Here is a 24,260-nt window from a genome sequence, read left to right on the forward strand (position 1 = left end):
CTGAACCCAGGTCTCCAACATTGTAGGCAGACACTTTACCGTCTGAGCCACCAGGGAAGTCCCTTTATCTATATATATACTATCATTTATTTTTCTAAAGTGGGATTAACACAGGACATCTTTCCTCGTCATTACAGAGTCACAGCCATCTTTTTTCTAAACTTTTTATTGGAGAATAGTTGACTTACAATATTGTGTTAGTTTCTGCTATGCAGCAAAGTGTATGTTATACATATATCCACTTTTTTAGATTCTTTGCCCATACAAGTCAGTGCAGAGTATTGAGTAGAGCTCCCTGTGCTATACAGTAGGTTGTCATTAGTTATCTATTTTATATATATAGCAGTGTGTAAATGTCAATTTTATATATAGTAGTGTGTATATGCCAATCCCAATCTCCCAATTTATCCCCTCCTTTCCTTGTAGTAACCAAAAATTGTTTTCTACATTCGTGACTCTACTTCTGGTTTGTAAATATTTGTACCTCGCCTTTTTTTTTAGATTCCACATAAAGAACAGACTTTTGTTCTAAGTGGGAGAAGGTGAGGGTGGGATGATTTGAGAGAATAGCATTGAAACATGTATATTACCATATGTAAAATAGATGACCAGTGCAAGTTCTATGCAGGAAGCAGGGCACTCAAAGCCGGTGCTCTGAGTCACAGCCATCTTTTTAACAACTACATAACTATTGCATTGTGTAGATGGACCATATTTATCTCACCAACCCTTTATTATATTACAAGATGTATCATGGCACACTGCTGTACTTGCTGGCTGCACAGAGTTGAAGGATATGCTAGTTTTTGGTTTCTCTGTAATTACCAACTTGCCTTCAACAAGCTATAAACTGATCACTCTTCCATCTGTGGTGTCAGAGAATGCCTGTATGCTCATACCTTCATTAGCATCAAATAATTTATCAATTACTGTTTAAAAAAATCAATGGCAGGCAGTTCATAAAAAAGGCAGTTCTATTAAATGCCTATTACTCAGTGAAAGAAAACAATCTGAAAAGGCTATACTGTATGATTCTGACATTCTGGAAAAGGCAAAACTATGGAGATCGTAAAAAGATCAGCGGTTTCCAGGGGTTAGGGAATAGGGAGGGATGGCAAGGCAGAGAACAGAAGATTCTAGGGCAGTGAAAATCCTATATATTATACTATAAAGGTAGATTCATGTCATTACACATTTGTCAAAATCCACAGAATATCCAAGGTAAACTATGGACTTTAGGTGATTATGGATGTGTCCATGTAGGTTCATCAACTATAACAAATGTACCACTCTGGTGGGGGATGTTGTTAGTGAGGGAGGCTCATGCATGTGTGTGGGCTGGAGGTATGTGGAAAATCTTTGTACATTTTACTCAATTTTGCTGTGAACCTAAAATTGCTCTAAAAATAAAGTCTACTAAAAAAGGCAGCTCTTTGTTGGTTGAAACTACATAACCCTCGTTACTTTTTGAGAATCAGCATTCCCTTTTAATGTTCTTTGTTTGATTATAGGCTTTGAATTGGATATTGATCTCCTTTGCCCATTTTTCTAATGGAACTTTCTCTTTTACAGATTTGTTAGATTTCTTAATATATTAGTGATTTTAGCCCTTTATTTGGAGGAAAGAAGAATGGTGTGTTCAGGCCAACTGTCTCATGTGAACACTTAAGTAACCAAAGGTGCATTCCTACAGATGGTGGGCTCTGTACAGTGAACCACCCAAGAAACTAGCTCCTGTTTTGAATAAAGGGCAAGATGGAATAAGTCTTTTTTATTAATATCTTGCTTCAAAGCCACTTCAAGGCATTACTTACAGAGAACTTTTGTACCTGGAAGGAAACATATGTAGATAAGCATGGGAAATACAAAGTAGAAGACAGGTCATAAGGGATAACTGTCCTGTCTTATCAGTTACCCTGGTATATATTTGCAGAGACTGGTCTTTTATCCTTATATTAAGAAAATCCATCATACGGGTACTATAGACTAAATGTTTCAGGCTCCTCCAAAATTTGCATGTTGAAACACAATCTCCCAGTGTGACGGTATTAGGAGGTGGGACATTAAGTTATAAAGGTGAAGTCATGAGTGGGGTCAGTGCCCTTATTAAAGAGACTCCAGAGCTCCTTGTCCCTATCACAATGTGAGGTTACAGCTAAAAGACAGCCATCTGTGAACTAGGAGGTGTGCTCTCACCACACAGCAAACCTTCCAGTGCCTTGATCTGGGACTTCCAGACTGCCTAACTGTGAGAAATAAATTTGGTATTTATAAATCACGCAGTCTATGATACTTTGTTACAGCAGCCTGAATGGACTAAGACAATGGGACCAAACATTTTTTCTCAGTCATCTATATTGTGACTTTGCTTACTCATTTATTGCAAAAGTAGAATTGTCACATTTATCTTTCTTTTATAGCTCTGGGGTTTATATCATATTAAGAAAGGTCTTTCTTATTCTTAGGCTATAAATAAAAACTATTTTATAGTATCACCATGTAGTTCCTTAAAGGATTGCATTTCATATTACTGATTCACACAAAACGTTAAAACGGTACCATAAACAACATTTTGTCAACTAGAGATGATTTTGCCCCCACCTTGGAACATTTGACTGGTTCTGGAGACATATTTGGTCTACACACTGGGGGTATGCTACTGACATCTAGTGGATAGAGGCCAGGGACACAGCTAAATGCTCTGCAATAATGCACAGGACAGCTCCCTCCCACCTCCAACAAAGAATTATCCAGCCCAAAATGTCAATAGTGATGAGGCTAAGAAAACCTGTCATAAGCCACCTCTCCTCCCTGGTTGTTTGGATCCCCATTGTTTTGACCTTCTGTATACCATAGAACAGGCGTCCCTGGTGGCTCAGCAGTAAAGAATCGCCTGCAATGCAGGAGTTGCAGGAGATGCAGGTTCTAGCCCTGTGTTGGAAAGATCCCCTGGAGAAGGGAATGACAACCCACTCCAGTATTCTTGCCTGGAGAATCCCATGGACAGAGGAGCCTGGCGGGATACAGTCCATAGGGTCACAAAGAGTCCAACAAGACTGAAGTGACTTAGCACGCATGCAAACACATATCGTGTCATTACTGAACACTGAAAAGATTGAATGACATGAAAAGAAAGAAAAAGGGAGAAAATGGACTAAGAAATTTTGGTAAGTTGGAGAAAACCATCTTACCTCATTGAGGATTATAACCTTAATCTGTCCATCTGTGTAATTCAGCTCCAAAAGCATAAATTTAACAAACATCATATTATAAAGTACACCAGAAAATGAGTTAGAATATTGGAGAAAAAAAACTGGCAAACATTATAGGCATACTAAGAAGGGACAGAGGCACGAAGAGACTAATTATGTAAATGCCTTTATTTGAACTAATAATCGCTACCAGATTACATTAGAGTTAGAGTAACATTATGATCTTAAAAACTATAGCAAACAGCTTGACAAAGCAAGAGTACATTAGAGTACATTAAGTCCTACATATATGTTTATTTTTTAGTGACCACATCTCCTTATCTTAGGTGTAAAATTAGAAAATTTAATATACACTTAGCATACTTGGCCTACCATATCCTTCCTAAATTCTGAGCCCACTCTCTCCTCAAAAGTGTCATATTCAACAGCATTTTAAATCTAAAGAGAGAGTTTGATGGTACATGTTTTAAAACAAATAAGCATATATTGAACCAATGTTTCAGGACAAAATATGTCAAGTGTTTACAGCTTTAGTGTGGGAGGGAAGATGGAAATTCAAGGTACATTTCCCTCTATGTTTTTTACTTACTTGAAGACCCCTTAAAAAAGTAGCAAAATCAGCAGTCTTATTTAACGTAATCAAAATATTCTTAAATGTACAAAAAAGGATCATGTAGACAGAATACTGTAAAAAGATACTGATTTTAAGAATAAAAGAATATGAAAAGCTTCTATTACATTCTGCACAGCCAGTTACTTCTGTCAATTTTCAGTACTAGAAAGATAAGCAAAGGATACTCATATACAAATACCCTCTGACCACAGTTCTTGAATAAGAACTAGCATACTGGATGGAAAGCAAATTATTGCCTAATATCAATAATATTCATATTCAATCATCTAAGCAAGTCCCACGAGGTGGACATTCTAAGAGGAAAACAGATACATAGAAATACGTACAGCAATGGAAAATGTCAAGGGCAGCGATCTATGAGGAGCGAGTAAATGATTTGACTACGGGCACATTTCAGGTGGGCCTGACAAATCCACCTTGACTATGGGAAAGAGGAGTTGTTGCTACTAAAACTCTTTCACCTGAGGGCTCCCATGATGAGCTTAGTCTTGTGAAAACTAAAAAGTCCTTTCAATAACCAATAGTTTCTTAAGCCATGAGCACTTCGGCCAGAAATTGCTGTACTGCTAATCATGCACCTGGGAGCAAGGTTGTTTTTTATTCAAATTGGTTATTTTACACTCTCTTCATACCCCTGCCCATCAAGCATGCAAACACAGTCATGACCATCTTGGGCTTTACTTCCACAAGGTCTTCTGGGAGAGCGTACACCCTGGTTCCAAGTCTTCTAGCCATCGACACTGCGTACCTATTTTTTGGAGGAAACAAAAATTGAAGTGCAATTCTGGTCAGTCATGGGCACTGACATGAGGCATCTATTTCCTCTTATATACTCAACTGTCTAGGATGCAAAACTTCTACAGTGAGAGTTCAGATCAGAATGACTTTATTTTTCATTGTCTTCTCTTTTATTTTTTGAGGTCACTCATAAGTGATACCAGATTTTTAAGCTCTACTATTTGGGGCTGATGATATTTATTCACTCCTTTTCTACAATGTAAAATGAGAACAATTTAGGAGCACTGATATGAAAAAACACTTTTCTAGAATATGTGTGTGTGTGTGTATATACATATATGTATATATACCCAGATGTTGAAAATATGTATATATAATTACTCAGATATTGATATTCTCATTGAGCATGTAATAAGATAACAGTGGCTATCACGAGATCTTAGAGACACAGAATGGAAAACTGTGCCAGATGCAAAATACAATTTCATAGATGCAGTGAATACTTCGAAATATCCAAGGGAGGAGAGACAGTCTGTATGGTACATGCCAGTGTGGCTGAAGCAAGGAATGAAAAGGGTAGAAAAAGGAAAGGAGTTAAGAACTGACATGTCCAGCCGAGGAAATTTGCAGGAGCACCCCTCAATTAATACACAAGGCATTTCTAGGTGTTCTATAACAGGAATCTTTAAATATGATCAAGTTTCTGGAAAAAGAACTTTGAGGAGTTCTCTATAAATCTTTATCATATTATGCTGCAAATATTTTTTTCAAGGAGGGAAGAAATGATGTGATGCAGTATGTGATGCCAAAATGAAGTTTTACAGTAATGCTTCTTAGCTATCTTGTGAAGCCCTGTTGGGAGCTGATTTTCAGTGTATACTAGGAGAGCTTTCATGGGTTGCCCATGAAACCAGATCACAGTCTAGATCTTTGGAGAAGAAGGGAAGAGGCAGGTGGGAAGGACCTTCTGCATGTTGTCAAAATGCAGGGAACTTTCAAGGCACGGTTTCAGCTGAGGGTTTAGCATCCTGCCCACTTAAGGGACCAAGATAAACTCAGTGTATGTAGTAAGGTGGGCTATGCACAGTAAGTTTTAAAAACGTTTGAAAAGAGTGCAACAAAAGAAAACCCTATCAAAGGCATGGTTATCCTTAGCCCATTTTTCTTCTGTTCTAAGTTTGCAGCTAAGTTGCTTTAACACATACATTATTTCTATAACCTACAAACCAATGGCTGACTGAGCACCTACCTATTAGGTCAGGTGCAGCAATGTTAGGCTCTTAACGTATTTTACTCATTTCAAAATCTCCAAGGTAAGTATTATTGCTCCCATTTTATGGATGAGGAATCTGAGGCTAGAAGATGCTTCCCCCAGCTGACACCATTCTTGAGTGGCAGAACCTGAATGATAATGCAGATCTGCCTGCCTACAATGTCTATGCCCTTATGAGGATATTAGGCAGCATCCCTTACTTGGCATTATTGTGCTTGTCATCTTCTGTCAGAGTGCCACTCTTAACAAGGTCATAGTTTATGCAGCCTGGCTGGATGGCGTCAATTAAATCCACAACTGCCAAACTAGAGCTGATCGTCTTATCCTAGAGTAAAAGGACAATACATTTGAGAATTTCCATGTGTACAAATTAATGCATGATCACTTATATAACGCTGTCAAAAACAAAGTCTAGTGAATTAGAAAAGAATCATGTCGTTAGCCCCACAATGATCTCACTCACAAAGAATCCAAAGGCTAGCTTTCCAAACTATAGATACTTTTTATAGCAAACATAACGTTTAATAGTCAAACATGGAATTCTTACCTTAAAACTCTGAATGGAGGTTGATTTTCCAGCTTCATTCAATGTTCTGTTCACCCAGCTTACAATGATGTCGTCATTAGCTTTCTGACCATCACCGAGATCTTCCAGGACATTGAGGGTATATCTAAATGAAGCAGCAGAAGAAATAGGTAACTAATGAGAAGCTACTGCATAGGATAGGGAACTCGACTCAATGCTCTGTGCTGAAAAAGACGGGATATATTTAAACATATAGCTGATTCACTTTGCTGTATAGCAGAAACTAACACAACATTGTAAAGCAACTAAACACCAATAGAAATTAATTTTAAAAAAGCAGCAGAACAGTTTCTGTCCTAGTTTATTAGAAAAAAAATACAATTATTAGAATGCTTTATCTTTCATTTCTTTTCCTTAGGTTTGAGAGATTAAAGGAAAGATTTCACGAGAAGACATTCACACTATATGAAAAAAAAAATTTCAGGCAGTAGTGGCTTGCCATTGAGCTGCCTTTTGCACTGCTGGTGGGAAGATTTTCAGCGCTCTACTGAGTAAGTCCACCAGTCTACTTACTGCAGGCTCACTGTGTACTAGGCCAACCCCTGGTAACGACTTAAAGTAAGCTGTGCTTTGGCTGGTACCCAGTTATAATGAATTGCTTTTTAGCATTACAGTTAAGAGATCTTCTTTCTCAAATGTATACATGTTCATAATTTTTGCTGTTTTTATTCACCAACTCTAAATGAGGCTCAGGTCTGTGTCAGGCAGATTATAAAAAAGGGAAATATTCACAATTCTGTTGCCTCACTATCGAGAAGGCATTTCCCATTGACCATCCAACATATACTCATTACTTAAACTCACTTCGGAGTCTAAACATAAAAATTTCAAAGGTGTAGTCATTGATACGTTTCCTTAGAAATAGTAAAGACTAGATCACAGACCTGTATGATAGTGAACTTGAGCAGTTAAAATTGTATACTATACCTTCTCATCAGCTGCCAGACCAAAGCTAAAGTCAGGGTTTGATTTCCATCATTCAGGTCTTGCCCTCCAATGCCAACCAGGGAGAATTTGGCAGGATGCTTCCCTAATTCAACAGCATAGTTGCAGTTTTCTAGCTGCAAACAAACAAAAGCAAATGATTAAAGATTTTCACTTGTTTAATCTTTATATGCAGGTGCGCACAAAGTAAGACACAGTTTCTGTCCTCAAGAAGCTCAGAGTCAAAGAGTTTCCCAAACAAAAGAAACAAATTGAGAATAAAAACAGTCCGTAACAAATATGTGCAGCAACTTAATTAGCTACCTTTTTCATGTTGGCTCCAAGTTTCGGGTATGGAGGTTTATTCACCTTACTCCAGTCAACAGGAACTTTAATTCGTTCATATAGCTGTAAGATTACCAGGGCATCTTGCAGGTCACTGATGATTTAAAAAGAGTTTGATCAGTGTTTTCAGAGAGCAGAGCCTGTTTCCTTAAAAACAAGGACACTACACTGTCAAAAGACTCATGTATTTTATTAATCTGTGCTAAAAATGGAGCTAACACCATCCAATTCACTTAAAAATAGTTATTGAGAGCTTATTGTTTGCAAAGAACTGTTCTAGAAGCTGGGCTCATAGGAGAAAAATTCCAGGCCTTTAGAGTCAGAGAAAGAAAGAGAATAAACAAGTATATGGATAAATGGGTTAGGGGAATGTATTTAATTGCTATGAAAAACAAAAAGAAAGAGGTTAGGAGTTAGGCAGTGGTAGGTGGTGGTTAGGATCTGAATCAGCGGCTTGAATATAGCAAGGGAATAAAGCATTTGATGTGGAAAAGAACATTCCAGGCTGAGAGAACAGTGAACACAAAGACCTCAAGGCATCATGGATGGTCTACTTAATGTGCTCTCTGGTCTCCGTTTCAAAATATAAAGTCTCTGTTCCCTAGGGTGTTAGAAAGATATTTATACATTTTTTCACTTAATGACCATGTAAAGAAATAATCTGGGCTTTTGTGTATTTGGGAAATGATAACGGAAGTCACCACATTTTCCAATAAAGTAATGGCTACAAACTAACATTTAGAAAAGGTTTAGAGCTATAATTATTTATGCAGCATCCATTCATGATGTTCAAAACTTTACAAGAGCATTGGAAGGCTTACGCATAGAGATGGTTTACATGGGGATTAACACCAAGAGAGTTCATCCAGTTACGAAAGGTTCTTTCTTCGCGAGTTTCTCCTATTAAAAATATTCACAGTGTTTATATAATCATTAAACACCTTGCATATGTGCATATAACATCAACCCACAATTAGATGATTATTTTTTTTTCAGATCTAAAGGTTTTCTCCAATATGAATCTCTAAGCAGTCTCTCTAAATACATACTCTCTTGTTTTTTAAATTGGATGACTTTCTTTTAAAAGTAAAAATATAACCTTATTATAACCAGCTAAGAGGTATACGAACTTTTTATGCTCTCTTCCCTATCTCATCCTTCTCCAGTATCTCCCCAAATCCCCATACTTCTAAAGTAACTGATATTATTGGTTTAGTTTTTATTAGAAAAATTTACCATGGTCATACAAACCTCTATACACATTAATTTACATCTTCTCTCTACCCATTTAAAAATACTGATACTAAGTTACATATATGTACTTTTTTTTTACGTGCCTATATTAGAGCAACAAATTATTTGAAACTTCAAAAGCATAAAATTTAAAGATTTTACAGTAATCCTAGTATATATGCAATGAGCTGCTAATTGAGAGTTTGAAGTATTAGTTGCTAAGTTGTGTCCAGCTCTTTGTGATCCCATGGACTGTAGCCTTCCAGAATCCTCTGTCCACGGATTTCTTAGGCAAGAACACTGGAGTGGGGAGCCATTCCCTTCTCCAGGGGATCTTCCCAACCCAGGGATTGATCCCAGGTCTCCTGCACTGCAGGCAGATTCTTTACCATCTGATTTCATAATAATGCTAGTGGATATGCAATGAGCTACTAATTACATTTGTTAATTTTTAAGTACTATACTTCATGCATATATAATCTGGCAAAGGTATACTCTGCCTTTCCCAAATTAAATGAATATTTACATGCATTATTATTATTTTTTGAGTAGGTTAAAGGTGAAAGGAAATGAGAGCAGTTTCAGTTAGTCTGACTATGCAAGAATGAATCAAATACTGCAGATTTACATAGGTCAAATTTTATGCACACGTGCATTTTTTTGGAGGGAGGTTTAAAAATAAGTGACCTAAATACAAAATATTAAAATAAAACATTGGTTTACTAAGTGGCCTTATACTAAGTGATCCTAGGCTAGCTTACTTTAAAAGTTCCCAGACTTCCTTGGTGGTACAGTGGATAAAAGTCCTCCTGCCAAAGCAGGGGACACAGGTTCGATCCCTGGTTCAGGAAGATCCCCTATGCCATGGGGCAACGAAGCCCAACTACTGAACCTACGCTCCTCAACAAGAGAAGCCACCCCAATGAGAAGGCTGAGCACCAAAACAAAGAGTAGCCCCCGGGTGCAGCAACTAGAGAAAGCCGACACGCAGCAACAAAGACCCAGAGCAGCCAAAAATAAGTAAATTAAAATAAAAGTTCCCTTGTATCATCCCTTTCTATCAGTTGCCACTTTTTACTCAGCCCTTGGGACTACTTATAGTAGACAGTTGCTAAAGGAAAGTAGATAAGGAAACTTATTAAATCAAGATTATGAAATCATCGTGGCCTATGTATTTCTACTGTGTAGCCCCAAATATAATTTAAGAAACCTGTATACTAAACCTGTATACTCTATTACCTTCTAATAGAGTCCAATCAATATCTTGGTTCTCTGGCTTAGTGAGTGCTGGGTATTTATTAAACAGGTTAGCCACAAAGGCTAAGTTCAGTTTGGGGTTCCCACTGACAACATCAGCTGGGGTAACAAACTTTCTGCAACCTAATTTGTCTGCTTGTTGAAGCATACTCTCAGCCCTCTTCAAATCATCTGTTTCCTGTTGAAGTAAAATAAGACTTTTTTTAAAAAAAGGCCATACTAAAAATATAGAAACTTTGCCCTACAATGATAAGCTGGGTATACAATTCTATTTTTTCTTAGCCAACACATGGTACTTATATTACTGTTTTGAATGCAAAAAAAAAAAAAAAAAGTTGCCTGTGCTGGATATGCAGTACCTTGAAAATACCCTAGATGGCACCAGATCACGAATCTAAGGACAGGATACATTTCACTCAACTGAAATTACTTCTCTCATGCCAAAATTCATTAAGAAAAAAAGTGAAACTTGTTCAGATTTTAAATTTAGGCCCTAAAGAGGGTGTAAGGCTGAAAAAGATGAAGGAATTATGAAGAAATTTTTTACAATAATAATCAAGGATACCAGGCTCCAATAATTTTGAGGTTTAAATTACATATTTCAAATTATCATCTTTCTCTTAAACTATTTTTTGATTTTACTTTTCCATCCAGGAAGCAAAGTTGTCTATTTCTGTGTAAAATACTTACTTTCAGCTAATTCCTAGGACTCCTAACTTCTTCTCTGTTTTGTCCCCCCCACCCCCTCAACCCCAACTTCTTTCCTTTTGGAAAGATGCATGCTGATTTCTTGACTAACATACAGTTTGGTGAGGAGTATAAGTTACAGATCTGATAATTTCATACCAAATTAAAGATAGTTTCCCAAGTGCTCACCATCCCCACCTCCCAACAATAAAAGTAAAAAAAAACTGGAGCTGCAGGAGGAACAATTGCTTTTGGATTATTCGTTTCCAGTGATCTGCCCCCTCTAGACTTCTCTTGGCAGTTACTATAGATGTGGCCACCCCAGTATGCCCCAGGGTAAATGTATGTCTTCTGGAAAAGAGTGTCAGGTAAGAAGGGATTTTTATAATAAGGGGGAAATAAGAGATAAAGGAAATTTGAGGAATGTTACTTACAAACCAACACAGTTCAGATTCTATAATTTGAGTCTTAACTCTGTCTTTAATGGGTGATGCTATCTTTACTTTTTTCATCTCCAGTGAGGGGCCTCGATCATCTAGGTCTCCAGAAGAATGGGTATTTACTGTGTTACCCTTCACTGTTACCATTGCAGAGCAATCAGTAACCACCAGCAGATGAGCAGTTGACTGGGATTCAGCCTTTGGGATTCTCCATGAGCCTAGTGAGTTCATCTCATAGAGCCTATTCTATTTTCTGTTACTTTAATACTTCTGGTTCATGCTATTTACTATCTTTATTTTTTTTTTTTTTTTTTATAAATTTATTTATTTTACTTGGGGGCTAATTACTTTACAATATTGTAATAGTTTTTGCCATACATTGACAAGAATCAGCCATGGGTTTACATGTGTTCCCCTTCCCGAACCCCCCACCCACCTCCCTCCCCCTCCCATCCCTCTGGATCATCCCACTGCCCCGGCCCCCTGTGGTACATATACACAATGGAATATTACTCAGCCATTAAAAAAAATACATTTGAACCGGTTCTACTGAGATGGATGAAACTGGAGCCCATTATACAGAGTGAAGTAAGCCAGAAAGAAAAACAACAATACAGTATACTAATGCATATATATGGAATCTGAAAGATGGTAACGATAACCCTATATGCGGGACAGAATGAGAGACACAGATGCATGGAACAATTTTATGGACTCTGAGGGAGAAGGTGAGGGTGGGACGTTCTGGGAGAATGGCATTGAGACATGTGTATTGTCATATGTGAAACAGAGCACCATTCCATGTTCGATGCATGTGACTATCTTTATTTTTAAATCTCATATTTTTTATCATCTCGGCATTCTTAAACAAAAAGCATTGATGATATTGGAGTAGAAGGAAACGTTGAAATAGTAACAATTTTAAAAAATTAAGATACAGAATAATGAAACAAAAGACAATCAAATAAATATATATATATATGCCAAAAAGAACTTCAGCCCATACCTCACATCATATTCAAAATTAACCTTCAATACACACACACATGTAAATGTATAAACCCAAAACTATAAATAAAAAACTAGATATAAAACCCCAACTATAAACCCTCTAAGAGGAGACATAAGAAATGTTTGTGACCTTGTGTTAGGCTAAAATTTCTTAGATACAACATCAAAAGCATGATTTGTCAAAGAAAAAAAATGACTAAATCTGACTTTGTTCAAATTAAACAATGCCTGTTCTTGGAAAACCACTGGGACTAAGTATCTGCAAATCACATATCCAATCAAGGACTTATATCCAAAATATATAAAACACTCAAAACTTGATAAGAAAACAAACAATGCAATTAAAATGGGTAAAGTGTTTAAACAAAGATGTATAGACAGCAAATAACTACATGGAAAGATGTTCAACATCATTAGCCATTAGGGAAATGCAAATTAAAATCACAATGAGACACCTCTACCACTGCCAAAATTCTTAATGTTTAAACTAACCACATTAAAGTGTCAGTGAGCATGTGGATGAACTGGAACTTTCATGTGCTACTGGTAGCAATGTGCAATGGTACAACCATTTTGGAAAACAACTTGGCGGCTGCTTAGAAAAGTTAAACGCACATATACCATTACCCAGCCATTCTACTCCTAGGTATTTACCAAAGATAAATGAATGCATAAACTCACACAAAGACTTGTATATGAATGTTCAGAGCAGCTGTATTTGTAATAGCCTCAAACTTGAAACAATCCAAATGTTCATTGGGGTGAATGGATAACAAATTATAGCATATCCATTCACTGAAATATTATTCAGCAATAAAAAGGAATGAATTTCTGATTTATGTAACAACACAGATGAATCTCAAAATAATAACGCTGAAAGAAGCTTGATTAAAAAAAGGGCACCTATTATATGATTCCATAAAATTCTCAAAAATTCAAACTACATTGAAAGAAAGCAAATCAGTGGTTGCCTGGGATGGTGGAGTATGGAGGCAGAGAGGAATCACAAAGGATCATGAGGAAACTGGATGTTATGATGGAGATACATATCCCTAAAGAAGGTATAAGACTGACAAAGATAAAGGACACTGAAAAACAAAGGAAAAGCATGATGAAAGGCTCAACAGTAAAATGAATGTGTGGACAGAGCAGTAGGAAATTGCCCTGGCTAGAAGAAATGGAGCAAGATGGTGTAGCAGGGCTTCACGTGCACAGCAGAACATTTCAGATTGAACTCTTAAGTCAACGGGGAATCCTTAAAGGATTCTGAGGAGGACAGAGACAGCGAAGGGAGTGCTTTAAGATCAACCAGGGAGAAGTGACTAGAGAAGAGCTGTATCATAATCAGAATCAGTACACTGGTGTTATCTACCCAGGCATAAGATCACCTGGCTAGCCATCCCAGATAGCTTCCTTCATGCACAGGAGGGCCCCTCATTTGTGCCAAGAGGGACCTGAACTGAAGAATTTCAGATTTAAAAACAGACAGAAATGTAAGTACTACAAGTCAGTGACAAATTCAGTTCTGATAAGGGCTGCATAAAATGTTTAGCAAGTGTAATCCACTCAATCCTGAAGTGGATATGAAATATGCTAGAAATGTGCATTTTTTAAAAATCAGTAGAATCCATTCCATATCTAATGAATACAAAGAACAACAGGATCCTAGAAAGTTGAGACTCAATAGTCTAGGCCAACTTGTTACTTCATGTATGAACAAAGGAACTCGTCCAAGGTCATTGAGCAAATAAGTGATGTAACAAGGGAACATGGTCTGTGACAGTAATTCACCAAATTGGATTTGAGAGATCAGGAGTTTGTAAACACATTCACATTACTCTCAACATAAGAATATGTTTTCATTAAATCTATCATTGTGATTATAATCCAAACACTCAGAAAAGGTTAGCCTCTAGTGCTTATTTCCCCACACTTACTCTGAATATTTTATGCCATCCATAAAAACCAACAACACCATAACTACAGAACTCACCAATAAACTATTAATATAAATCAAAGCTGGTCTTTCTGTCTATAAATTACATCTACAGTAATAAAATTTAAGATAATACTTAAAACTGCCAACATCACAACATGCAATTATAAGCATTCTTGTTATCTATAAGAAATTGACAATTTTGTAAGCTTGTAGAATTCACAAGAACATCTATACTTACATTGAAACCCGACATGTTAATATCTATCCGTGGTTCACCTTCCTTTTGTCCTTTTGGTGCGATTTGATTGAGAAGATGAAAATAGGCTTTGGAATCCTAAAAATGAATTGCAAATGTCAGTGAGATCACATTTACAAAGAATGAATGTATCCTATTGTCCCATGTGTGGAAGGATATTTGCATTGGATTTTGTAAGAATGTGACACAAATCTCTATCTTCTTATTTAACAGTTCCTTTTCCCAGAAAAGTCCACCTATCTGGCCTTATGTCTGCCTTGAATATGGATGAACTGGATTTTGTCATGACTTTACAATTTATTGAAATCATCAATATAATAATGCTAGAAAACATATAACTAGTTCTGTACCTTCACTGAGTTACTGAAGTCAATAAGCTTGACAGATAAAACAAGCACGAGAAACAAGTAGGATAGGAGAAATCCAGGAAGCATAGGGAAAGAGAAAATAAACAGGTTATATCATTACAAAGCATAATATGTATATACCATAACCTATGGAGAAGAGATTAGTTGTGTTAACAATGCATTAAATTATAAATTGAAATGACAAAAATTTTTAAATGATTTCTACTTGAGGTGGTGAAATAACAGTAAACCCTTAATCATCTGAATATATTTAACCAAATGAGCTTCTCTTTGTTTTAAGCCCTTGACCTCTTTCAACACTGGAACACTTTTACTTGGAATACCAATACCTAAAACAAAATGGTATTGCTCATATGGGATGTGGGCTGGGTGAATTCAGGCTGTGTGGATGCTACACAGAACAAAACCTGAAAACCACTATATTAGTGTAAACATTTAATGAGGGTCTCCAACACACATGTCAAGTACAATTCTGCCTCTCTGGAATACCAGAGGACAGGAACTGGAGTGAAGTTTCTTTATCATGTTGAGGCAGGACATACATGGGCCCCAGGCTGAAGTTTCTCCCTGTGGACAGAAACTCCATAATAGTAATAGCAGAAACTCCATAAAAGCTGGATGATGGAGCAGGCTGGGCCCTGTCCAGATAAGAGATAGAAGAGGTAGCATCACGGTGATTTTGGGTAGCCTCAGTCCACAGTGCCTTGAAGCAGGGCTTTGGTTCCCAGCCAGAAATTGAGGTGTTGCCCCCTTCCTTTTGACCTCCATTGAGCCTTCCTGTGCCTGTGTAGTCAGAAAGGTATCCTTGACTTCAAGAATGAGGAATATATGGTCTTTTATTTCTTATCTGGGCAAGGCCCAGCCTCCTCCATCATCCAGTTTTTATGGAGTTTCTTCTATTATAGAATTTCTGTCCACAGGGGAGAAACTCTTCAGCCTGGACCCATGTATCTCCTGTCTCAAGCTCATAGTAAGTGATGTCAACCTACCCATAGGCCTCTTCACTAGAATCCATCTTGGCTAAGAGATACACATGCACACATGGGAGGATCCTGAGATAAACCAAACACGGACTCAGAACCAGACAAAGCAAGATGACTGGCAAAGGGAAACCCAGAAGAAATGCTCCATGAAAGTGACTTCAACCACCACGAGGGTGCAACTGTCTCTCTGAGCCCACCCATGTGAGTCTATTCACATATACGTTTTCCTCCTAATAAACACTTGTTTTACTTGTCTCAGTCTCTATGTGGAAATTCATTTCTACACAGCTGATGGGCCAGGGCCTTGGTCCCACTGGTCCCTCGTGGTCTAGTGGCTAAGATTCAGTTCTCTCACGGCTGTAGCCTGACCTCAATCTCTGGCTGGGAACAGAATCCCTGCCTCAAGCTGCTATAGGCCGAGGCCACCTGAGATCAATGTTACATCTGAAGATCACCTTCCCAGCTTTGGTAGTTTTCTATTACTGGGCCTTGACAGTCCAAACAGATTATAAAGGAATGTTTCTCATGGTAACTCCTATGGATTGTGTACACCCTAATCCCCCAGGGAAGTTGCTGAATATGGAGATGGCCAGATGTAAGCTCTGACCTGCTAAGTACAGAGCTCTGGGAGAGGCCTAGAAAGCTGTATCTTCAATGAGCCAACTATGTACGTTTGATACACTTGTCAGAAATTATTCTAAGAATGGGGAGAATCAGGTGAGAGTGAAAGCCACTGCAGAGAAATTCATGGAACGCAAACCCAGATCTTACATTAGTGGCACAGAGGTTATCTCCTAAGGAGTAGGGCATTACAGTTGTGAAAGTGCTTTCACTTACAACTATCTACTAAGGGTGCAGAAATAATTTGTATGTGCCTTCTCCCTATGCACTTGAGAAAGACAGGTGAAGAGTAAACCCCAAAGAGTCTGTAACTTACTACCCCAAAAAGGGGCTTTAGGTGAAAATTTGAATGTGAACATAAATTGGAACTTCCTTTTCACATTACCCAGAAATCCTCTGCTTTTTAAAACTATTAAAAGCAGAATATTTTTTTAAAAAAATATCAAAGGAGAATTTTTTACAATATTCATTTAAAAATAAGATTCCCTTTCCAAAACAGCAGAATACACTTTTTTCTCAAGTGTACACGGAACACTCTCCAGGACAGATCACATCTTCAATCACAATCATCAGGAAATTTAAGAAAACTGAAATTGTATCAAGCATTTTCTCTGAACCACAATGCTATGAGACTAGATATGAATTACAGGAAAAAAAAAAAAAAAACACAAACACATGGAAGCTAAACAACCTGCTTCTAAATAACCAACAGGTACTGAAGGCATCAAAAAGGAAATTAAAAATACCTAGAAATAAATGACAATGAAAACATGACAACCCAAAACCTATGGGACGCAGCAAAAGAGGGAAGTTTATAGCAATACGAGCCTACCTCAAGAAATGAGAAAAACATCATAAACAACCAGACTTTATGCCAAAGCAAATAGAAAAAGAAGAACAAAAAAAAAAAAACCCCTGAAGTTAGTAGAAGGACAGAAATCGTAAAGATATAAATGAAAAATACATGAAGGAAACAATAGCAAAGATCAATAAAACTAAAAGCTGGTTCTTTGAGAATATAAAATTGACAACCCACTAGCCAGACTCGTCAAGGAAAAAAGGGAGAAGACTCAAATCAATAAAACTAGAAACAAAAAAGAAGTTACTACAGAACGCAGAAATACAAAGGATCATAAAAGACTACTGTGAGCAACCATATGCCAATAAAATGAACAACCTGGAAATGGATAAGTTCTTAGAAAAGTACAACCTTCCAAAACTGAAACAGGAAGAATTAGAAATCACAAACGGACCAATCACAAGCACCAACATTGAAACTGTGATTTAAAAATCTTTCAGCAAACAAAGGCCCAGGGCCAGATGGCTTCACAGGTGAATTCTACCAAAAGTTTAAAGAAGAGCTAACACCTATCATGCTCAAATTCTTCCAGAAAATTGCAGAGGAAGGAGAACTCCCAAACTCATTCTATGAGGCCACCATCACCTTGAGAGCAAAACCAGACAAAGATACCACCAAAAAAGAAAATTACAGGCTAATATCATTGATGAATATAGATGCAAAAATCCTCAACAAAATTTTAGCAACCAGAATCCAACAGCACATTAATGGATCATACACCATAAGCAAGGGTGATTTATCCCAGGGATGCAAGGATTCTTCAACATATGCAAATCAATCAATGTGATTGACCATATCAATAAACTGAAAGATAAAAGTCATACGATCATATAAATAGATGCAGAGAAAGCTTTTGACAAAATATAATACCCATTCATGATAAAAACACTCCAAAAAGTAGGCACAGAAGGAACCTACCTCAACATAATAAAGGCCATATACGACAAACCCACAGCAAGCATTATTCTCAATAGCGAAAAACTGAAAGCATTTCTTCTAAGATTAGGAACAAGACAATGGTGCCCACTCTTGCCACTATTATTCAATCTAGATTTGGAAGTCCTAGCCATGGCAATCAGAGAAGAAAGAAAAAGAAACAAAAGGAATCCAGATTGGAAAACAAGAAGTAAAACTCTATTTGCAGATGACATGATAACATAGAAAACCATAAAGATTCCACCAGAAAATTACCAGAATTAATCAATGAATATGGTATAGTTGTAGGATATAAAATTAATACAGAGAAATCCCTTGCATTCCTATACACTAACAATGACAAATCAGAAAGGGATGTTAAGGAAACAATTCCATTCACCATTGCAACAAAAAGAATAAAATACCTAGGAATAAACCTACCTAAAGGGACAAAAGACCTGTATGCAGAAAACTGTGAGACACTGATGAAACAAATCAAATATGACACAAACAGATGGAGAAATATACCATGTTCTTGGATTGGGAGAAATATTGTGAAAATGACTATACTACTCAAAGCAATCTACAGATTCAATGTAATCCCTATCAAACTACCAATAATATTTTTCACAGAAATAGAACCAAAATAAGTTGCAACTTTTTTTTTTCAAAATAAGTTACAACTTTAATGGAAACACAAAAGACCCTGAAAAGCCAAAGCAATCTTGACAAAGAAAATCAGAGCTGCAGGAATCAACATTCCTGACTTCAGACTATACTACAGATCTACAGTCATCAAGACAGTATGGTACTGGCACAAAAACAGAAACATAGACCAATGGAACAAGATAGAAAGTCCAGAGATAAGCTTATACACACCTATGGGTACCTTATCTTTGACAAAAGAGGCAACAATATACAACGGAGAAAAGACAGCCTCTTCAATAGGTAGTGCTGGGGAAACAGGACAGCTACAAAAGAATGAAACTAGAACACTTCCTAACACCATACACAAAAATAAACTCAAAATGGATTAAAGACTTAAATATCAGGTCAGAAACTATAAAGCTTAGAAGAAAACATAGGCAGCATGCTCCTTGATATAAATCACAGCAAGATCCTCTGTGACCCACCTCCTAGAGTAATGAAAATAAAAACAAAAAAAAACCTAATAGACCTAATTAAACTTAAAAGCTTTTGCACAGCAAAGGAAACAATAAACACGATTAAAAGATAACCCTCAGAAAGGGAGAAAATAATTGCAAATGAAACAACTGACAAAGGATTAATCTCCAGAATATATAAGTAGCTCATATAGCTCAATATTAGGAAAACAAACAGCGCATTCAAAAAATGGGCAAAAGACCTAAACAGACATTTCTCCAAAGAAGACATACAGATGGCCAAGAAACACATGAAAAGATGCTCAACATCATTAATCCTTAGAGAAATTCAAATCAAAACTACAATGAGCTATCACCTCACACCATTCAGAATAGCCATCATCAAAAATTCTACAAACAATAAATGCTGGAAAGGATGTAAAGAAAAGCAAACCCTCCTATACTGTTGGTGGAATGTAAACTGATACAGCCATTATGGAGAACAGTATGGAGATTCCTTAAAAAACCAGGAATAAATACCATATGACCCAGCAACCTCACTACTGGGCATATACCCTGAAAAGGATCCATGTACCCCAATATTCACGTGTGCTTAGTCACTCAGTCGTGTCTGACTCTTGCGACTGCATAGACGGTATCCTGCCAGGCTCCTCTATCCATGGGATTCTCCAGACAAGAATACTGGAGTGGGTTGCCATTTCCTTCTCCAGGGGATCGTCCCAACCCAGTGACTGAACCTAGGTCTCCTGCATTGCAGTCAGACTCTACCGACTGAGCTACGAGGGAAGCCGAACATTCATAGCAGCAGTATTTACAACAGCCATGACATGGGAGCAACCTACATGTTCATCAACAGATGAATGGATAAAGAAGATGTGGTATATATACACCATGGAATATTACTCAGCCATAAAAAAGAACGAATTTGAGTCAGTTCTAGTGAGATGGATGAACCTAGAGCCTGTTAAAGAGAGTGAAGTCAGTCAGAAAGAGAGAAACAAATATAGTAGATTAATACATATATATGGAATCTAGAAAAATGACACTGATGAACCTATTTACAGGGAAGGAATGGAGACATAGATACAGAGAATGGACTTGTGGACACAGTGGGGGAGGGAAAGAGTGGGACGAATGGAGAGAGTAGCATCTATATATATATACACACACACACACACACACACACACACACACACACACACACACACACACACACTATGGAGTGTAAGATGGATAGCTGGTGAGAAGTTGCAGTGTAGCACAGGGAGCCCAGTCTGGTGCTCTGTGATGATCTGGAGGGATGAGATGGGGAGAGGGGTAGGAGGCCAGAGAGGGAGGGGAATGTATGGCTGATTTGCGTTGTGGTATGGCAGAAACAAATATAACATTGTAACATTTTAAAAAATATATTTAAATTTAAAAAATAGGGGCAGGGTTGAGGTAAGAAATACAAACATACATAAGAGTATATAACTACCCCCAAGAACTGAATGCCTGAAGGAGGGAGCACATGACAGAAGAGGAGCCAAATAAGAAAGGGAATGGGGAATCCTGAGGCCCTTTCTCTCTAGGCCTTTACTAACACAGATCCACTGAGGCCTGGGAAAGGCAGTTAGGAACAGAAGTCATGACTGCCGATCTTTTCGTACAGCATGTTGAACAGTAGGCAGAATAGAAAATGTTAGCACTGTAATATTTAAACCCCTTTCCACAAAATGAAAGCTAGACTTAGTGCTGGTGCTCTTACTTGGCTCAGTCTCTCTACTGAAATCTACCATCAGGGCCTAGAGGCAACAAGGTTGGGTGATAAACTCATAGGATTTTCCCTCCTTTAAGCTGACCTGAAGTCTCCATGTTATTATGTCCCTGTCAAGTATTTAACTAAACGGTTAAGGCTGTATATTGTCACCCTGCTTATTTAACTTATATGCAGAGTACATCATGAGAAACGATGGGCTGGAGGAAGCACAAGCTGGAATCAAGATTGCTGGGAGAAATATCAATAACTTCAGATATGCAGATGATACCACCCTTATGGCAGAAAGCGAAAAACTAAAGATCCTCTTGATGAAAGTGAAAGAGGAGAGCGAAAAAGTTGGCTTAAAGCCCAACATTCAGAAAACTAAGATCATGGCATCTGGTTCCATCACTTCATGGGAAATAGATGGGGAAACAGTGGAAACAGTGGCTGACTTTATTTTTCTGGGCTCCAAAATCATGGCAGATGGTGATTGCAGCCATGAAATTAAAAGACGCTTACTCCTTGGAAAGAAAGTTATGACCAACCTAGACAGCATATTATAAAGCAGAGACATCGCTTTGTCAACAAAGGTCCGTCTAGTCAAGGCTATGGTTTTTCCAGTGGTCATGTATGGATGTGAGAGTTGGACTATAAAGAAAGCTGAGTGCAGAAGAATTGATGCTTTTAAACTGTGGTGTTGGAGAAGACTCTTGAGAGTCCCTTGACTGCAAGGAGATCCAACCAGTCCATCCTAAAGGAGATCAGTCCTGGGTGTTCATTGGAAGGACTGATGTTGAAGCTGAAACTCCAATACTTTGGCCACCTGATGCAAGGAGTTAACTCATTGGAAAAGACCCTGATGCTGGGAAAGATTGAGGGCAGGAAGAGAAGGGGACGACAGAGGATGAGATGGTTGGATGGCTTCACCGACTGAATGGACATGGGTTTGGGTGGATTCTGGGAGTTGGTGATGGACAGGGAGGCCTGGCGTGCTGCGGCTCATGGGGTCACAAGGAGTCGGACACAACTGAGCAGCTGAACTGAACTGAAGTATTTAACTAAACAGTTACCTTGATGTCAGCACTAAAATTGTTGATTTTCTGCCAGCCTGAGTTTTCCAAATGAAAATTTGCCCATCTAAGCAGAAGCTCTTCTGGAGATAATTTCATAAGCTCCTCCAAAGTCTCACCATCTCGAAGTAAAGCAGCCAAGGCTACAAAGGAAAAAAAGAAAAACCCAACCGATACATTATATGGTAACAGTCATTACATGTTTATTGAGTCTTTTGACACTCTGTTAAGTAAGTAACAGAGGTACAAAAAGTACTGTGACCTAGTTCCTGGTTTTCAGGTACTCACAGTCTAATAATAAAGATAAATGAAAGTATATAATGAGTTATAAGATGATACAGATAGAAACACTTAATTATAAGAATACACAGCATTACATATTTTAACATCTTGATTATTCATCACATTCCAAATACCAAGTAAGTTCTAGCTTTAAGTTGAACATTGTTACATTATGTCATATATTTACATAAACTATTCTTAAATAATATTAAAATCAGAGGCTTGGGGGAGTATGTTTAAAACTTTGGAGCCTTTTGATTTAAAGAGTATTCAAACCCTATGGTATTTATATTTAAGCATAACTAACTCTTGAAATGTTACACCTGGTTTTTTAAATTAATTTAATTGGAGGCTAATTACTTTACAATATTGTAGTGGCTTTTGCCATACCTGTTTTTAAAGAAAAAGAATTCAACTTTACATTGTCTATAGCACCTAATATGTAAAGGTTCCTCAACACTTTTTTGTTATTGAATTAAATGTGCAGAAGAAGCCAAGGGTTTTTGGTTAAATATCCCCAGAGATAAGAGGTAGAAGCTTGGGCATCTGCACAGAGAATTGTCTAAATTTAGGTACTGTTTTTATGGAGAAGTTGTATAGTCCTTATGCAATAATTCCCTCCCATAGGATAAAAGGAGATTTACACTGAACAAGAAGACTAAAACTGCCTGACTTCCAAAGAGGTCTAAGTAATATCTCTAATGGGCAAACTTCATCTTTCATAGACTCCACTTCACACCATGTCACTCTGGCACTGAGGGATTTAAGTAAAGGCAGAGGCAACATTGTCACTTGTACAGAAACCTCCTCATGCTCTCCATCTCCAAGTCAAAAGGCTGGAAAGGATTAAACAGCCTGACCTCCCTGCACCTGAGACCTTGTCAGAGATAAATCATTTGACTTATTACACGAGCCAATGTAGTTTAATTTTGTTGTCTTCCTTTCCTTGTTCAATGGACTTTAACTCTAACAAGATAAACACTGCTCTGAAGAGGCTAGCAACTAGAAAAATTTTATTTGTTTAAATACAGCCCACTTTGAGTGGACTGAAAATTTTAAGTATCATAAAGTCTTGGATAAATGTGCAGAATAGGACTGTTGACAGGTATTGTGAGACCCTGAAATACTGAGAACTCCCAATATATATTCTTCCCCCAAAGTAACTGAAGATTGATATGGTGATTTCCGGAAAAAAACGTGAATATTTGGAGTGATGCTTAATATTTTAAACTTCAAAAGGAGAGGACAGTGTAGCACTTCCTAGGACCTTAGGACAATTGTATCACATATGCTTATACATTCTACAAGTCTATGATGTGATATCAAACCCTATGCTATAAAAACGGTGCTTCTGCTAATTCAGGAAATATGAGACCATCAAGGGCAGGTTAGAATATTTTTGAAGAGTCTTAAATCTATAATAGAATAGAAAAGGTATTAAAATTAATAGGAGATGGTGTGCCTGAGGGTGGTAATGGGGTGGGGACTATGTGAGTAGAGCAGAAAAGAACTTTGCACAAATTCCTTAAACTCTCTGGGTTTTCGTGTCTTTATTGTGAAATGAATTCTAAAGAGCCAGACAAATGTTAATTACTACTAAAGAAGAAAGTTATAATTAGGCTGTTTTCCTGAATAACACTATAACATTACCTTCTGTTAATTCTAATTATCATCTAATCACCTCAATTAGGTGAAAGCGTGACAGTCTGCATGACTAGAAAAAAATAACCAATAAACAATTTTCAAGATCATGACTGTGTTT

At 37.4% G+C, this 24,260-nt stretch overlaps 1 protein-coding gene across 4 annotated transcripts in view; it reads right to left on the bottom strand.

Annotated features, from left to right (window-relative positions):
- Window positions 1-3,362: 3,362 nt before the first annotated feature.
- The window catches only part of LOC145536789 (plastin-3-like), a 38,323-nt gene continuing 17,425 nt past the window's right edge, over window positions 3,363-24,260 (bottom strand). For 3 of the 4 annotated variants that reach the window (XM_081566628.1, XM_081566629.1, XM_081566627.1), the window contains 9 exons: window positions 22,217-22,359; window positions 14,518-14,613; window positions 10,185-10,380; window positions 8,534-8,612; window positions 7,692-7,806; window positions 7,371-7,504; window positions 6,405-6,528; window positions 6,058-6,182; window positions 3,363-4,594 (listed from right to left, as the gene is read on the bottom strand). In XM_081566628.1, the coding sequence (XP_081422754.1) occupies window positions 4,462-4,594; window positions 6,058-6,182; window positions 6,405-6,528; window positions 7,371-7,504; window positions 7,692-7,806; window positions 8,534-8,612; window positions 10,185-10,380; window positions 14,518-14,613; window positions 22,217-22,359 (1,145 nt within the window). In that variant the 3' untranslated portion in view covers window positions 3,363-4,461. Of the gene's footprint in view, window positions 4,595-6,057; window positions 6,183-6,404; window positions 6,529-7,370; window positions 7,505-7,691; window positions 7,807-8,533; window positions 8,613-10,184; window positions 10,381-14,517; window positions 14,614-14,885; window positions 14,913-22,216; window positions 22,360-24,260 lie in introns of all 4 variants that reach the window. The other variant, XM_081566630.1, reaches the window with a different exon arrangement.

Source organism: Giraffa tippelskirchi, chromosome X, assembly GCF_054371585.1.
Source record: "Giraffa tippelskirchi isolate mGirTip1 chromosome X, T2T-mGirTip1v1.2.pri, whole genome shotgun sequence".
NCBI lineage: Eukaryota > Metazoa > Chordata > Mammalia > Artiodactyla > Giraffidae > Giraffa > Giraffa tippelskirchi.